Source organism: Paroedura picta, chromosome 5 (assembly GCF_049243985.1).
Source record: "Paroedura picta isolate Pp20150507F chromosome 5, Ppicta_v3.0, whole genome shotgun sequence".
NCBI lineage: Eukaryota > Metazoa > Chordata > Lepidosauria > Squamata > Gekkonidae > Paroedura > Paroedura picta.
The window spans coordinates 31486996-31505259 of NC_135373.1; the positions used below are offsets into that span (position 1 = coordinate 31486996).

General features: G+C 47.5%; 1 protein-coding gene across 2 annotated transcripts; it reads right to left on the reverse strand.

Annotated features, from left to right (window-relative positions):
* Positions 1 to 543: 543 nt before the first annotated feature.
* HTR1D (5-hydroxytryptamine receptor 1D) lies at positions 544 to 18011 on the reverse strand. 2 transcript variants are annotated; one of them, XM_077337098.1, is made up of 4 exons: positions 17456 to 17465; positions 13041 to 13122; positions 5440 to 5606; positions 544 to 3204 (listed from the first exon to the last, which is right to left on the reverse strand). In XM_077337098.1, the coding sequence occupies exon 4, from the start codon at positions 3076 to 3078 to the stop codon at positions 1957 to 1959; it is 1122 nt and encodes a 373-aa protein (XP_077193213.1). In that variant the 5' UTR covers positions 3079 to 3204; positions 5440 to 5606; positions 13041 to 13122; positions 17456 to 17465; the 3' UTR covers positions 544 to 1956. The 2 variants fall into 2 exon arrangements, with proteins under 2 accessions (XP_077193213.1, XP_077193212.1); XM_077337097.1 differs by lacking the exon at positions 13041 to 13122 and having other exon boundaries at positions 17456 to 18011.
* Positions 18012 to 18264: the final 253 nt, after the last annotated feature.

Genomic DNA, 18264 nt, shown 5'->3' on the forward strand with positions numbered 1-18264 from the left:
ACCTGCGGGCCGCAGCCCGGCGCCGGGCCGCAAAGGCCATGGCACCGGGCCGCGGCTCCCTCTCCCCGCCCCCCCCTGCAGTAAAAAACTTCCCAGGCCGCAAGCTTGCGGCCCGGGAAGCTTCTTACTGCGGGGAGGGCGGGGAGAGGGAATCAGGGCCGGGCCGCGCCCGTGCAGGCCGCGCCTGCGAGGCCCGATCTGCGGCTCGCGGGCGCGGGCCGATGAGTGGGCGTGGCCCACGCGGGCGCGGTCCCCGCGGGCGCAGCCCGATGCCCTGCCGGTCCCCAGCCTAATAAAGGTTGGGGACCACTGACCTGGAGAACCATTGTAATAGTGGGAGACCTTCCGGTGCTCCCTGGAGGTTGACCCCAGCTATGAGACTAGCCCACCAATCATTCAAGACACCGGTAGCAGAGCACTGACAGAAAGCACTCTGCCTCCATTCAAAAGAAATCTTGCAAAGATATTATTCCTCTGACCTTCGGCATCATCATGAGAGGGGAAACCCACAAATAAGAAGCACATATCTAAAATAACTTCTCATGCTTATTTATTTTGCTGGGACCGAGTATATGCTTTAGATCTGACATGAGAAAATGTAGAAAAATAATTCCAAGTGATGCTTTCCGTTGATAAGAAATCCACAAAATAACCCTCTAGAGAATGTACAATAATCACAGGAAATATACGACCGTCTTTTTCACATGGATTTCAGAGTTCTTGGAATAAATTCCACAAGCACTTTTTGAGGCGAAGAGCCGGTGGGCCTCTGCTTTGCAATCCTTGCTCTCCACAAAGTATTTCAGGCTGTGTTCTCGCAGTGACAACCACACAACTGGGCCAGGTTCTTACCAAACCCCAAAATGCCTTAGAAAGAGGCTTTCAGGGAAAGAGCCATTACAACAGTCAAGCTACCTTCGCTTTTCACCAAGCGAACCCCTCAAAAGCTTTCTCTGGGTTCTCATTTATTACTGTAAAGATTTAGATTCCACCTTTTGGTCAAATCATCTCCAAGGTGGTTCACAATATCTTAAAATGTTACAAGATACACAACCTGAGGGGAGTCATGACTCCCGTCTCATCTCTTGGGGACAGAACTGCTAAGGAGGACACTGGAGGGTTGATAAACATTTCCCTGCCTCAGGACTGCTGGTTCTGGGTGGGGAAATACCTGGAGATTTGGGGAGTGCAGAATTTGGGAGAAAGGAGGGACCTCAGAAAGGTATAATGCCAAAGAAAACGGACATCTGTTGACAGTTACAACAGCAGGAGATCTCGAGGCTCCCCCTAGAGTTTGGCAAACTGACTCTCCCCAGATCTCTGTTTTTTTGACAACACTGCTGCTGTCCTTGAAAGCCCCGATATGAACCCAGAGGAACTAGATCCTCCTGGAAGCATGTGATGTTTACTCTTACACCTCTTAGGAAATTACTTCACAATACTGTCACGGAATTTGGGAACTGCGGCAGTCTATAGTTCAGACCCTCAAGAACAAGCATTGTGTCTGATGAGGTTGTACAGTAAACAATTAGACTTAGTACTTATACTGCACTTTTCCTACGTGTTCAAAGTACCCCATAACAGCTTTCAGAAAGGTAAACCGGTATTACTATCGCCGTTTTAAAAGGATGTACGTGAAATAAATTACGTAGAATCAACCGAGGTGTTGCTATTCTCTTTACAGCAAAGCAAGAATGCAGAAAGTGTTGCTGGGTTCAGACTGAAAAATCAATAATTACTTTTTCCCATTCTCTCTAATGCTCTCTGGTTTTGCCGATCTGCATTGTCAGCGTACAGACTAAAAGTTAGGCAGCAGAAACGAAGTGCAACGGGAAAACAAGGGATTGTTGGTACCAGGCGTGATGAGACAACGGTTTAGCACCCGCCCCATAGGAAATTCTGTGTGCAGGCTGGGTTATGTATGGGCAAGCGGGTCAGAACCAGACACGCTCACGCCTAGGAGCACTTTTTGAATTTCATCATTTTCTGGAAAGCCTGTTTAAATTCGTCATTGAAAGCCGTGTATATAACGGGGTTGATTAAAGAGTTCAGGTAGCCTAGCCAGGTGAAAAAGTCGAGCAAGATGGGATGAAACCAGCAGGCCTCCTGACAGATCGGCAGGACCAAAGTCATCACGAAGAACGGCAGCCAGCAGAAGATGAATGCCCCCAGAATAATCCCCAGAGTTTTTGTGGCTTTCCTTTCTCTGGCGGCCGAAATCCGTTTCCTCTCCAAGACGCTGTCGGCCACTTTGATCTTCACGTGGTTGATAAACACGGGGGAGCCGCTGGAATGGGAATGCCCCTCGTGGAGGTTCGAGCTAAGGGAGCAGAGGGACGACCCTGCCGACCCGGTGATGAGCTGGGCGGTGGTGAAGCGCTTCCCGTACAGCGACGGTGGCTTGAGGATCCGGGTCCGGGCAGCGACGTAAATCCGACTGTACAGTATAATGAGCAACACCGTCGGGATGTAGAAGGCGCCACAGGTGGAGTAGATGGTGTATGAAATCTGATCGGTGTTCACGGCGCAAAAAGCTTCTTCCTCATGGGCTTTGGCTTGCCTCCAGAAAAGCGGCGGCATGGAGATGCAAATGGAGATAACCCAAACAACGCCTATCATGAAGGCGGCCCTGCCCGCGGTCCGGCGCTTGGTGTACTCAAGGGCGTCCGTGATGGCCCAGTACCTGTCCAAGGCGATCACACAAAGGTGCAGGATGGAGGCCGTGCAGCAGGTGATGTCCGAGGACAGCCAGATGTCACACACGATCTGGCCGAAGGTCCACGTGCGGCTGATGGTGTAGGCGATGCTGATCGGCATGACCAGGATGGACACTAGGAGGTCGGTGGCGGCCAAGGAGCCAATGAGGTAATTGGCCGGGGTGTGAAGTTTCCTCGTCAGGATAATCGTGACGATGACGAATGCATTGGAGAGCATCGTCGCCAGAGTAATCGCGACCAAAACCACGGCCAGCGAAACCTTTAGGCCGAGCAAGTCCCCCTCCTCCCATTCCTCCGGGATGACGCTGGTGTTCGGTGTGCCCCAGGTGGAAAGCTCTGTGGACTGGTTGTACGGGGTCATTCTCTGCTGCGCTGATTGTTCCTTCCCTTTCCGACTTAGCCCTTTACATACTTCTTGAGAGACTAGATGAATCTTTATTGAAACCACGCCTCCCAGAGCACAAACTCAGAGAACACGGCATTCTTACTGTTAAACAGAAGCCAAGAACAAAAGCATTAGACAAGCATTCATCAATGGTGTAAAATAAGTGTACAACTCTAAGAGATAATCTGCAGATGTGTATCCACAGACTAGAGCCTCTTGTGGCGCAGAGTGGTAAGGCAGCCGCCTGAAAGCTTTGCCCATGAGGTTGGGAGTTCAATCCCAGCAGCCGGCTCAAGGTTGACTCAGCCTTCCATCCTTCCGAGGTCGGTAAAATGAGTACCCAGCTTGCTGGGGGGTAAATGGTAATGACTGGGGAAGGCACTGGCAAACCACCCTGTATTGAGTCTGCCATGAAAACGCTAGAGGGCGTCACCCCAAGGGTCAGACATGACTCGGTGCTTGCACAGGGGATACCTTTACCTTATCCACAGACTACTGGGTGGCATTAAAGGGCTACCGCCTTTTAATTTCACTGCCTCACATCTAAAGAATATTGGTATTTATTTTATGTATGCATGTGCCATCAAGTCACAATGGACTTATGGCTACCCCAGAAAGGGGCTTTCAAGGCAAGGGAGAAGCAAGGGTGGTCTGCCATCGTCTTCCCCTGCAGAGTCTTCCTTGGTGCTTCCCCCACCCAAGTACTGGCTCTGCTTAGATTCCGAGATCTGATGAGACCGGGCTATACCATACCGTTCCACATATCCCCCAATATTTATGTTACCGACTGCCAACAGGGGCCCACACACAGCTCAGCTGCTTTGAATTCAGGAGAAATCCCCACATTCAGTCTACAGAAAGGCCTGGAATTTGCTCCCCATTTTACTTGTTGCTTTATGCATTGATCAAATCATATGCCAATAAAGGTATCTGAATCTGAAAAAAAATCTACAGGAAGGCTTGAAACAATCTTCCGCCTAAGAAACTTCTGAAATGGCCAGTCCTTGTGTGGTCTTCCCAATTTGGGCCAACTCATTGTCTTTGATGCATAAACATGTTTTTTTAGAGTGAGGAATGCTTTCGTTGCACATCCAGTTAACATTTTCAGTACTTGTGCACAGACTGCTTTCCTTTCTGTGTCACTTCCATACACGACCTTGGGGACTGAACGACTCCTTCTTAGCCCTCACCCAGTGGAACCCTTTTTTCCTCCCCAAAGCCTATAGTATTTCCATATTCTATGGTAAATTATCCTTTAACACAGTGGTTTTCAACCTGGGGGTCGGGACCCTTTTGGGGGTTAAACAACCCTTTCACAGGGCAGGGCATGCAGCTTGGCCGGGGGGGGGGGCGCCATCCACACAACAGCCTTGCAGGGTAGATCGAGATTGAGCGTTCAACTGTTTGGAGCAGTGGAAAAGAGTGAGATCGGCGTGGTGGGACAAGAGGCAGAACTGAACTGAGAAAACCCAGTAAAAACCCAGTTTATATACAATCATGAACCATGGATCTTCACACCATTGGTCAGTTTCGGCTTAATTTCTGTGAAAGAACACATGCATAATTTTATGGTTGGTGGTCACAACATGAGGAACTGTATTAAAGGGTCGCAGCATCAGGAAGGTTGAGAACCACTGGTTTAACAAAAGGATGGCCTCTCTTATTTTATTTTCTGGGCACATGTTGTATTATCAACAAACAAGAGCTTCAGATATTAAGTGCTGCTCATTTTAAGAGCTGCTCAGATCCTAATTCAAGAATAAGGGAACGTCCCAGCTAAAACCACCAATCCAACAGAAGTGATTTATCTGTCTAGTGACTCAACAAATTAGCCCTTCTCCATCCCCCGGGGATTCCAAGTTCTGGAGACCAAACAGTAGAGCTTTCCAAAAAAGGAGGACAGTTACAAATGTCACTCTAGTCTAGCCAAATATTTCTGCTCAGGCTGACAAAAGGCATGGCTCTCTCCTAGAGAAGGGTGTTTACATAATGATTAAAAAAAAACAGAAAATTAAGAAAAAAAAGAACGTGTTTTTGCAAAAAGCATTAAATCGTTTTAAAAACATGCTATTTCCCCCTGCTCAGTACCATAAAACTGCAAGCTGTTCAGGGATGGGGATAAATATTGTGCTTCCCGATATATATTTGTGCATGTCAAATGTAACCTTCCCCAAAGCCCTTGGAACACTTTTGGAATAAATATACAGGCTGATAAATAAGCTCACAAGAGACAGCTTCTCAGCTTGTGGAATGCAGAACAACATTATTGTATCTGCAGGATCTCTTGTACCCAGTGTTGCGTCTTCACTTTGGAATGGCGTCTGAGCCACCACCTACCGCTATTCACGAACAGACGTCTTGGAAGACTCTTTGAATCCAACTTCTGAGAATCGTTCATCATGATCGAGCCTATGATACACTCTCTGTCTTGATGCCAACATCATGGACCTCCAAAGAGAAGAAAGGCTTGGTTGTCTGATGCGGCTCATGATGTTCCATTGGATCTAGCAGAAGAAATGCAGTATGTTAGCTCAGGAGAACCTCAAGAGGGAAGCCGGACTTAGTGGGAACAAGAGATTCTCTACCACCAAAGCAAGCAGATGGTTTATTTATAACCTAATAAAATGAAGGACATCGTGGCTGGTAGCTTTAGGTCCTGCCTATACAATGCTGGACTGGCCATTTAATTTATAGGGAAATTTCCCAATGGGCTGGGGTGGCAAGTGTGTATGGGGGTGGTCAACCCATCATTATATTTTTAACTTTATATTTGCAGACCAACTTTCTACTCGAGACTCAAGGTTGATTGTTGTTGTTAGGCGCGAAGTCGTGTCCGACCCATCGCGATCCCATGGACAATGATCCTCTAGGCCGGGGGTAGTCAACCTGTGGTCCTCCAGATGTCCATGGACTACAATTCCCATGAGTCCCTGCCAGCCTTTGCTGGCAAGGGCTCATGGGAATTGTAGTCCATGGACATCTGGAGGACCACAGGTTGACTACCCCTGCTCTAGGCCTTCCTGTCCTCTAGCATTCCCCGGAGTCCATTTAAGCTCGCACCGACTGCTTCAGTGATTTCCATCCAGCCACCTCGTTCTCTGTCGTCCCCTTCTTCTTTTGCCCTCGATCGCTCCCAGCATTAGGCTCTTCTCCAGGGAGTCAAGGTTGATTACATGGTTTAAAACAAAGTAATCGTATAGAATAAGAGATCTAATAAGCAATGCAAGAGGACCACGATTACAAAAAATATATAAGACACGCTATGTCAAGCAATGCAGAAAATGGAATTACAAAAAAACAAAAGCAATGCCCAGAGCATAACACAAAGATACATAGTGACACAAACACTGCTACAGCTTTCATTGCCTTCTGCCTAAGAGAGAACCATGATCTCTTAACACAGGGGTAGTCAACCTGTGGTCCTCCAGATGTTCATGGACTACAACTCCCATGAGCCCCTGCTAGCAAACGCTGGCAGGGGCTCATGGGAATTGTAGTCCATGGACATCTGGAGGGCCACAGGTTGACTACCCCTGTCTTAACATACTAAGTGATACATATGTTTGCTTATGCTGACTTTTAAACCCACTTAGGCTGTTTGTAGCCACCTAAAATTATTTTTAGTGTGAATGAATTCAAAATGGATTCACTCCGGCTCATCACTAGCCTTCTTTTCAGTTTGTTCCATGAGATTACACAATATATTTATATATGCATATATGAGGGGAAATCTTATTTTAGCTTTCCCAGGGCCAGAAGCCTCCCGTTAAATTTTTTTCCCAGGCCTCTGGAAACGGGACAGAAGTCAACTGGCCTATTTTGTAGACAGCGATGTCCAAAATTATTGAGAGCCTTGAAAGGAAAAGTAGGCTAATGGAGAGGAGGGACAGTCATAGGCTAGCTATTTTTAATGAATGTGAAATCTCTCATCGCTTCCATTTTTGCTGACATCCAGCATGAAGCGCTTGTTTGCATTGTGTAATATTCTCAGCTCCAGAGTCTACAAAAACATTCATCATTCAGATTCCAAGCAAATGATCAGAAAGGAAATTGCACAGCCAAGGTCTGAAGTGCTGCCTTGATAAACTCTGGGAAATAATTTCCTCTCTCTTGGACTACACATTTTTGTGACATGCTATACATTCCACCTCCATAAAGGGGCATAAAGAGGCAATTGGGTTATATACCACAGTTATAAACATTTTCTTGACATCAAGAATAAATCACGTGTGTCTTAAGACTGGATCCTGCTCCAATACCTTTCTTCTCTTCCAGAAGCTACTTATTCAATTATCTTGCAAATCTTACGTTAAAATTACATTCTGCAGGGTCTGCAAAATAGAGGTCATCCACCAATTGCACCCAACAGATACAACATCCGGTCACTCTTCAAGCAAAAGTTGCACTACAGCTGTGCAGTTAACAGTCGAACGTTACGCAGTTACAGGTTATACTGTTGTCATGTTATAAAAAGTTATGAATTCATGGTTCATAATTGTCAGTGTAATCCTGTACTGTACTGTGCCACAGTGGAGGGCGGGACAGAAATGTAATCAAATAAATAAAATTTTGGTGTTGGGCAAATTTTTGTTTTGTATGACGCCAGAAGAAACTAAAAACTTTAGTTAAGCAAAATATGGGAAAGCTTAGGGCCCTGATGGAATTCCCCCTGAATTATTCAAATTGCAGCCTGATTGGTGATCTCAACCTCTGGCAGCTCTATTTACTATGACTGATAACACAGGTTGGTTACTGAATGCCCGGTTGAATGCAATTGTTATTCCAATATTTTTTTCTAAAAAAACAGTTAACTGAAGACCAATAAGTCTTCTCTTTGCAGTGGGAAAACTGCCAGGCACTTATTAAACAAACTTATTTTCTGGATGTCAGAGCATAAGATTCTAGGATCTGAACAGTATTGTTCTTTCTCATTTAATCAATAAATATAGCGCAGGGGTAGTCAAACTGCGGCCCTCCAGATGTCCATGGACTACAACTCCCACGAGCCCCTGCCAGCAAATGTCCATGGACTACAACTCCCATGAGCCCCTGCCAGCAAATGCTGGCAGGGGCTCATGGGAGTTGCAGTCCATGGACATCTGGAGGGCCGCAGTTTGACTACCCCTGATATAGTGGGAGACAGAGATCTAAATCAGGGGAACCAACCTTTTGGCACACAACCTAGTGTGCCCAGTGACTAATGAGGGCCACATCTTCAACCAAAATGTAACAAAATTAACCTGCTTATTGATACGCAATCCCACATTCTTAAAAATGAAAAGAAATGCCCTGCACCGCTGCGGAGCACGGCAGAATCTTTCCACCCCAGCTGTCTCCTCTGGAGGCAAAGCTCTGAGATAGATGGGGTGCGCCGGCGAAAACAGTCCTCCATGGAGACACAGGAAGCAACGGAGCAAATTGCCCCATCGCAAACAGCCGGCAGCAGCCCAGCACTACTGGCACAGAAAAGGGACAGGTGTGGAGCCAAAGGAGTCAACCTGGGCTTAGCAGCGACAGCTGGGAGCAGCACTGTGCTTGGCACAGTGCTTTATCATTGTGCTGTAAGCCACCCTGAGACCTTCTTGGAAAGGACAGGTCTAGAAAATTAATAAATAAACTTAACAGGGACAGGCACTTCACAACTGCCTTTTTCATGCTCCTTTCTCCCTTCTTTTATGCTGCAATACACGAATTCCATTCTGGGAATTCTTTTATTCTTTTGCCGCTGATCAAATTGTTTCCCCCACTAGTCTCCAGCTTGCAGAAGGTGGAGGAACGAGAGAGGGAGACCAATGCAAAGAGGGCAGACTTTCGCATCGCCAGTTTTTTTCCTCCCCCCGTTTCCGCGGCATGACAACTACCCCTGTCAAAATGTCCTGATCAAAGTGTGGCAGCTCTGCCATCCATACTGACAGAACATATAATGGGGAATTCAAAAGCGTGCACTCTGCTTTGTGAGATTTCAGTTTGGTCTTCCTAAAAGGTAAGGTAAAGGTAAAGGTATCCCCTGTGCAAGCACCGGGTCATGTCTGACACTTGGGGTGACGCCCTCCAGCGTTTTCATGGCAGACTCAATACGGGGTGGTTTGCCAGTGCCTTCCCCAGTCATTACCATTTACCCCCCAGCAAGCTGGGTACTCATTTTACCAACCTCGGAAGGATGGAAGGCTGAGTCGACCTTGAGCCGGCTGCTGGGACTGAACTCCCAGCCTCATGGGCAGAGCTTCAGACAGCATGTCGGCTGCCTTACCACTCTGCGCCACAATACCTAAAAAGTATGCCACCAACATTTGTATTTATATAAAATATATGTGTGGTAATGAAACATGGGCTCAATATTGCTGATAGTGCTGGGATCTGCAAAGACTGGCTATCATTTATTAATATGCCCCTCTCCCTCCAGGCCAATTTGGTGTGTCCAACACTAGGGGGCAGTCTTATCCTTTGGTTTAGCTCCCAGATTGAGCAGAATTCCAAAAATTCGGCTATGTTTCGCGGCTGTGTTGAAACAGCGAGTAGGTAAACCTTAACGCTGACTGCAAAATCCACCCAGAAACATTGGAGGGGAGCAGAGGTTGTGAGATCCATATGCAGGATGTCTGCTTGATCACAAATCTGTCCGGCAAAATTGTGCATTCCAGTGCAACTTGTTTGCATGGATTCCCCTGTGAAAGGGGCCTGTGTGTCAAGCTTATATTACAATAAGCACCTAGTTCTGTTCATATTTTTCCTGATCAAAGTCAAGGGAGCTTGGTCTGTTTAGCCTAGAGAGGAGACGACTGAGAAGGGGATAACCAAGTGTTTAAAAGGGTGCCACATAGAGGATGGAGCAGAGTTGTTCTCTCTTGCCCCGGAGGGCAAGAGAGACCAAAGGGATGAAATTAATTCAAAAGAAATTCCATCTAAACATCTGGAAGAAGTTCCTGACCGTTAGAGTGGTTTCTTAGTGGAACAGGCTTCCTTGGGAGGTGGTGGGTTCTCCATCTTCGGAAATTTTTACACAGATGCTGGGTAGCCATCTGACGGAGAGGCTGATTCTGTGAAGGCTCAAGGGGGGGGCAGGTTACAGTGGATGAGTGATTGGGATGTGAGTGTCCTGCATAATGCAGGGGGTTGGACTAGATGACCCATGAGGACCCTTCCAACTCTATGATTCTATGATTCTAAAGTGGGGCTGTGGCTCAGAGCATAAGTACCAGCTTTGCATGCAGAAGGTCCCAGATTCAATCCCCAACATCTCCAGATGAAAGACAGAGCAGGCAAAGAGCTTTTACCCAAGCCCCTGGAGTTAAAAGGGGTTCAGAGCTCAGTAGATGTGTTCAACACATACAAGAATTCTCCCCAATACATTTCTAGGATTTGAATAGCATCTATCATTCCAGAATACGGGACATGGCTTAGACCAGAGGTGGTTCTCCAACTGTGTTTTGCCTAGAGATCTCCTTGAATTCCAACTGATCTCTGAACTACAGAGATCCGTTAACCTGGAGAAAATGGCTGCTTTGGAAGGTGGATTACACATAAATGCTTGCCAGTGATAGACATTAAATATAAATGTGTTCATTTTTGATATGAGATACCTGCAATTTATGTTGGGGTGCAGGAATATAGCATGAAGTTACTCTGTAAACTGGTCCCAAGAAGTGTGTTAAGTTTAGAAGCATGACTTGCTCCAAAAATACTGGAGAATTGCTAGGCTGTGAGGCATGGCCATCACACAAGTTCCACACACGTTAATGACTCGTGCCATAAAATGACCAATTCATTCAAAAATTCTCCCTGCTATGAGAAGTAGCATAAGAAGTGTGAAATCACTTCCTCCAGCACCACAGCTACAATTGCGAACTCCGAATTGGGAAATTCCTGGAGATTTGTGGGTAGAACCTGGGGATGATATGTTTAGGGTGGGGAGGGACTTCAGCAAGGCATAATGACAGGGATCCCAACCATTCTTCTCCAGGATAGCTCTTCTCTGTTGTCTGGAGGTGAGTTCTAATTCTGGGAGATCTCTAGGCCTTACTTGGAGGTTGGCAACCCTATAACTCTGATCTGGAGGGGGATGTCTTGCCATTGGGTAATTATACATCCAGCATGCCACAGCTCTTGCATCACAGGTAAGTTGGCCCTTGATACCTTGCTCTATAATCATCCAGCCAGTTATACCGATACAGGGTTGCCAGCTCTGGGTTGGTCACTTGGTGATCAGCTGGAGATCTCCAGCTACATCTTGGAAACTGGAGTTCATATGCATTAACATATTATATCCCTTCTCATTCTATCATCACAACAACCCTGTGAAGTAGGTTGGGCTGAGATATAGTAAAGGCCCAAAGTCATCCAGATTTGAGGTCTAAGCACAACTCAGTGCTGGGTTTCATGCTTTGCAAAATTATCTCCAAAAGAAAAGACTTGTTCGCCATTGTCAGGTTTAAGGCTTCTCTTAATCTTTGGGAACGTCTTTCAAGGAGCAGATATTAGAAAGCTGAGTAATAGTTTTGGCTATGTTTCCTGTGAGCAATGTTTTTTCAACAGTGGGGAATGGGATATTTGTGACTAAGAAGCCTAAACTTAGTTACGCATGCCCAAGGAGCCTTTGGATTTGTTTCTTAGATGTGTCACAGAAAACCTGCTTTTGGATTGGATGGTGGAGGTTTGGGAAAGCATCCTGTGATGGAGAAGTCAGGTCTGTGTTTTGAAAGGGGGAAAAAAGCCAGTGAAAAAGAAAATTCTACTTGGCATGACTAAGTTGCTGAGTGTAGGTAAAATAGCTCATTAGATCCTGATTGCAAAAACTTCCAAAGGCAAAACAATCACTTGTCTTGCCAAGGAGAGGGCCACGCTTACTGGCTGTGCATATCTAATGGAAATATTCCTGCAAATGGAGCAGGCTTTATCAACCAGGGGTTTGTGAAACCAGAGGTTTCCCGAATGGGTGGGAGTTAGTTCATTTTCAATACATTTTTTAAATGTGTGACACATATATGTTCATGTCGACCCCCCCCCCTCCCAAAATGGTCAATGATGGGCCTGGAGGGGGTGAGAAGGGGATGGGCCCCAGGTGGCTATGCTTCCCAACCATATTCTGCACGATTTATTTATTTATATTTATATACCGCTGCTCTTAAATGTCTCGCGAGTTGGCTTCAGCGTAGAGATTGAGTTACTTCTGGGGTTTCTTGCACCCGGCCTGGTGGAATGAGCTCCCAGAAGAGCTGAGGGCCCTGACGGAGCTATCACAGTTCTGCAGGACCTGCAAGAGCTCTTCCACCAGGCATTTGGTTGAGGCCAGGGGTCCCTCCCTCAGAGGCACTTGATATGCCTGACCATCTGGGGCGAGCACTGTGTAACAGGTATGGGTTGGTGAATGGGAGGGAATTAGATTGAACTAGGCTGCCAGGGATGGAATTTTATTGTTGTTTGATCGGGCCTTGCTGTAAACCGCCACTAGCCGGCTGGGTTCCAGGAGTGGCGGGCAATAAATTTAATAAATAAATAAATAAATATACCCCAGGGTTCCAGAAAACCCCGGTTGAGAAAGCCTATTCCAATGGGACCGGTTTTCTAATTCCTTTTACCCCGTCTCCTTCCCTTAGATTGTTCTCTAATTTCATAATTATAATCCCATGGCATTGTTGATTGATTGTATTGTGCCATCTGATCACACTGTTTGCTATCACTGAGCAACCCTGATCAGCCTGAGATCCTTAGAACTCAGAACTCAGCAGGTTCAGCCCGAAGAAGGAAGAAGGAAGAAAGGAGGAAAAGGAGAAGGAAGAAGGAAAAAAGGAGGAAAAGGAGAAGGAAGAAGGAAGAAAGGAGGAAAAGGAGAAGGAAGAAAGGAGGAAAAGGAGAAGGAGAAGGAGAAGGAGAAGGAGGAGAAGAAGGGAGGAGGAGGAGGAGGAGGAGGAGGAGGAGGAGGAGGAGAAGTTGGTTCTTACATGCCAGTACTTGGAAGGGAGACCACCAAGGAGTGCATAGGCAATGGCACACCACCTCTGAACATCCCTTGCCTTGAAAATCCTACAAGTAACCAAAAGTCAGCAGTGACTTGATGGCATATCATTAATTACAATATCCCACCTTCAGTCTCAGTGAATAAATTACATATAAATAAATAAAGAGCATTTGCTCACCGCCTAGCATGGGCCGTGTTCTGTGCGTTTTGTTATTTTTAAAGAAGCCACCGGAAACAATTTGAACAAGTAACTAAAGAAGGGGAGAAGTCTGCTGAGGGGCACCGAAAAAGCAAGCTTCCTATAACGATCTAATACCAAAAACCCAACCGAAGAGATATCCAAAAACGCTGTGAATAATTTACATTGATGTCTTCCTTTTTTTTATTTTTTAAACCCAGGCAAGTTCATACTGTCCAGCTGTACCTCCAAGGTACCACCACATCAAAATGAGTATGCCCATTATAACAAGATCAATAACTCCTATGGCTAGCTTACAATATGTACATACAGCACAATATAGCTCAGAAGAACCTTTTCAAAGGCTCATCTTGTTCAGATTGCATGACAAAACATTCTGTTCCCTCCTCTCTCCCTCTCTCACACACAAACACTCACTATATTTTAAGCGCATGTTACCTTCAAGATCCTAGGTGGCGGATGATGGCAGAACAGACATAATTTAATACTTGACACATCGGCTTAGTGTTCAAGGACACCTAGGGGTTCTATTTACCCATGATACCCGGTTGCTCACTAATGAGATGGGGGCCAGTTACTGTCCCTTTTCATCTAACCCATACCTTAAAAGTTTGCCAGGAGATAACAAGGATAAAAGAACCAGGTATGCTGCCCTGAGCTCCTTGAAGGGGAACACACGAGCATCAGAAGAATCCTTTTCCCTGAATCACACTACTGATCTATCAAGTTTAATATTGTCTCTGGATTCTCACATGTTATCCAATCCTTTTAACTGGAGATGTTGGGGATTGAACCCGGGAGCTTCTGTATGCAATGTAACCCAAAACAATAACCTTAATCTGGAATCAAATGATGGAATAGGTTTGCAATACCTGTTTGAGAGAGCCTGTTTGGTGTAGTGGTTAGGAGTGCGGACTTCTAATCTGGCATGTCAGGTTCGATTCTGCGCTCCCCCACATGCAACCAGCTGGGTGACCTTGGGCTCGCCACGGCACTGATAAAGCTGTTCTGACTGTGCAGAAATATCAGGGCTCTCTCAGCCTCACCCACCCCACAGGGTGTCTGTTGTAGGGAGAGGAAGGGGAAGGTGACTGTAAGCCGCTTTGAGCCTCCTTTGGGTAGAGAAAAGCGGCATAGAAGAACCAACTCTTCTTCTTCAGTAATATCAGGGCTCTCTCAGCCTCACCTCCCTCACAGGGTGTCTGTTGTGAGGAGAGGAAAGGGAAGGTGACTGTAAGCCGCTTTGAGCCTCCTTTGGGTAGAGAAAAGCGGCATATAAGAACCAACTCCTCTTCTTCTTCTTCTTCATATCGTATTTGATATACTGTTCCTATTGACGTTTCATGTGAACTGCCCTGAGCCTTCGGGGAGGGTGGTATAGAAATGTAATAAATAAGTAAATAATAAATAGGGGAGTTTCATTTGAGCCCAATAGCATCTCGAAAACCATCAAGTTTTTCAGGGCATTAGGTTTTGAGAGTTGATGCTCTGTTTGTCAAATGCTCTCTGAATATTGTGGCTGTTGCGTTGTGGCTACTGCCGTGCTTTCACGGCATTGTTTTCTTCCTTTGCAATCCCACTTTCTGCACCGTTTATCATAGCCCTTGCCTTCGACAATCTCTTCTTTGCATTCCCTAACGCCCAAATCTTAATCCTATTGCATTGTTCATTGTCTGCCTTCAGATATCTGACTGCACAGGTTCATACACTGCAATCGACCTTGAGTCTCAGTGAGAAAGAAAATGAAAAATTAAAAGGCGATACAATAAAAAGCAAACAAATGAAATTTAAAAATAACAAGGAGCCAGCCATATGCAGCGTGAACTTTCATAATTAAGATACAGCCAGCTGCATCGTCAGGTGCATGACTAGGCAGATAAGGCAGTAGATCTTTACAGAATGCCCAATACAGCAGGATCAATCTGAATGCCGGTTTGGTGAAGGATATAAGACAGGTCTCTGCCCAGAGGAGCTTACAGTCTGAAGTCCAACCACACAGGAGGCAAAGGAGGAAGGGGGGGGGGGGTTGATGAGTAAGGGATGGAGTTCAAGGCAAGTGGAGAAAGGTAGGTATAAATGAAGCGAAGAAAAAAAGAGGAGGAAGCAGCAAGGAGAGGATAGTCATTGATGAGAGCAGGAAACCCCTGAGAATGGTGGAGAGGTCATGATCAAGGGAGGCTATGGGGAAGGTAGAGAGATGTGGGAGGCACATACACCCCCCCCCTACACATGCAGATCAGGATCCCTCCCTTTTGAAATCCAAGTCAAAGGGACACATCACAATAAGACAAAACCCATATACCAATCGACTGAAGTCAGTGGGGAGGTTCAAATCCCCCAAGTATCAGTGAGATTTCATTAGGCGCCAACAACCTCTGGAGGGTGGCATTTCCTGCACAGGAGCAGACCGCAGGATCTTTCCCATGGCCCAGCAACCAAGCAGGCAAATGGCCTCCTGAACATGCAGCAAGGCACCCGTGAGTAATAAACAGGCAGGTGGCAATGAATCTTTATTTTCCTCTGTGCACGTCAGGGCAGTCCTAAACAGCATAATAAATTTCTAAACCCACCATCCTCAACGGATTTAGAAGGCCGTAACTCTGCTCTGGACTGCAATTGCTCCTGCTGTCCTAAGCAGCCCTTAGTTCAGGGGTAGTCAAACTGCAGCCCTCCAGATGTCCATGGACTACAATTCCCATGAGCCCCTGCCAGCATTTGCTGGCAGGGCCTCATGGGAATTGTAGTCCACAGACATCTGGAGGGCTGCAGTTTGACTACCCCTGCCATTTATACCTTGCCTTTCTCCCCACCGGGGGCCCAAAGCAGCAGACTCCTTTCTCCTCCATTTTGAATGTCACCACAACCCTGCGAGGTAGGCTTGGCAGAAAGCGACTGGCCTAGGGTTACGCAGGCCAGAGTGGGGATTCCAACTTCAGTCTCCCAGATGCTAGTCGGACACTGCAGCCCCCGTGCCGGATCACACCGACCTTTGCTCCTATGCAGCTCATGCAGGTTTAAGAGACAGCTTGGTCATGCCCTGCAGACGGAGGAGAGGAGACAGTCAGGTGGAGTTCGGTTCAGTTCAAGGAACTGGGGGAGGGAAGTGCAGTGGGGATTTGGGGAGGAAGACGGAGGACTGGAAGTGAGAGAAGCCTGTCTTCCCAATTCAGTCTGGGCCCTTGGATCAGAGGGACAAGTCAGACCAGCAACTTCACCCTTCCCTTCTGCAACGCAAATGTTTTAATTGTCTCCAAGGCACCAGCTGCAGATCTGGAACTGAACAGCTGGGAACCGGAGGGCTGAAAGGAACCAAGCAAAGACCTGCATTTCACAAACACAACTTCTTCTGTACACACCGTTCCACCACACTACCCACAACCAGGATGTGCAATTTCTTCGGTGTAGTTTCAGTTGGGGGGGGTCTCTCCCTGTGTGTGTGTGCGTGTGAGGAGGGGGGAGGATTTGCCCATGCACATCTCTCCCAACCTAAATTTCATCTCAGTTAACTTTTGTCCAAGCCCTGTCCCTTAGGCTATTAAAACTACCTTGCAGGGTTGTTGGGAGGTTACAGCGCAGGAGGGGTTCATCTGCAGTTGCTCTTAGAACAGAAGTGGAAATAACATCTCAGGCACACAAAGGGCCCTTCTTCCCAGGACTAGGGCTCTGGGATCAACCCACCACAAGATCCAGAACTGGGATTCAAAGATGAAAAGCAGAAAATGCAACTATTTCCAGTCCTTCCAAAGAGTCCCTCTTTGGCCAGCTCTTCAATAGTGCAGAATTCACGTTAGGGTGCTGCTGATCTAATGCACAGAACTTCCAAAGCGAACCAAATCTGGAATAAACTTCTCGGAGAGAATGCGTCTGGCTGTCCCACAACCCCCCCCCCTAAAAAAAAAACTGTATCGGAGGAAGTGTGCGTGCCCACGAAAACTCACACCTTGAATAAAACTTCCTTGGTCTTAAAGGTGCCGCTGGACTCTCGATTTGTTCTGTCGCTTCAGGCCAACACGGCGACCCGCTTGAATCTATCTCCCGCCCCCTCCCTAACCTTTCTCCCTAGCGCATTACAACACAGGTGGGACCCTTGTCTATTTTGCTGCTCTCCCCTTTTCGGAGGGTCTCCCCCGGCTCAAGCCCCTTCTCCTTCCCAGGCGCCACCCCACACCCGCTCCGGGACCAGCCGGATCGCGACTTACAGTCGATCCGGAGCAGGGGAGTCCATGGCTGAAGAATTGGGAGCGCAGCCGCCGCCCGGAGCCGGTCCTTCGTTAGACTCGCCGGGTAGAGAGAGCAGGCAATACGGATCCTCGGTCCGGCTGGCCGCCCCGCTGCACGTGGGAAGCGCTTTGCCCCGCTGCCATTCCCGCTCCGACGGAGAAGCGCTCCCTAGCGGAGGTTCCGAGCGCCCGCCGGGTTCTCCGGCCGCCCCGCCGCGCTTGGCGGTTTCTCCCCCGAAATTGGGGGACGAGGCGACGCGGGCGCCCCAAAGGGAAGGGCGGGCTGGGGGAGGCTTCTACCGCGGGAGCCTCTCAGGACGCGCGGCGAGGAGGGAGAAGTCCCTTCGCGACTGGGATTTGCGCTTGATCTCCGGCAGGGATCCTCCCCTCGCCCGCTCCGCTTCTCCGGGACAGGGTCCGGAGAGAGCGCTGAGGACTTGGCTGCTTGGAAGCGGAGCTCCTGCTCAGCTGCTCTTAAATGCCGCTCATAGGCATCGTTCCCTCGCCGCCCTCGAGGCTTAGGTGCCCGGGAGCCCGTTGCCCAAATGGAAAAGAAGTGGTTCTTCTGGGCTCCTGGCGTGCATAGAACAAGAATAGAGTCGGAAGGGAACTCGTGGGTCATCTAGTCCAACCCCCCTGCCTTCATTTCCATACGCTTTTCATTTGCCTTTGGGAAATTCGAGAGGGAAAGACCCTGCGATGGGATGCATTTGCATTTGTTTTGGATGTCAATGTCCTTTTTGATCTTTCTTAAAAGGAGTAATAACCCGAAGATCTCAAAGTTGTCT

Excerpts from the sequence above, each read along its gene's own strand:
- HTR1D (XM_077337097.1), bottom strand. The coding sequence starts at position 3,078 with ATGACCCCGTACAACCAGTCCACAGAGCTTTCCACCTGGGGCACACCG.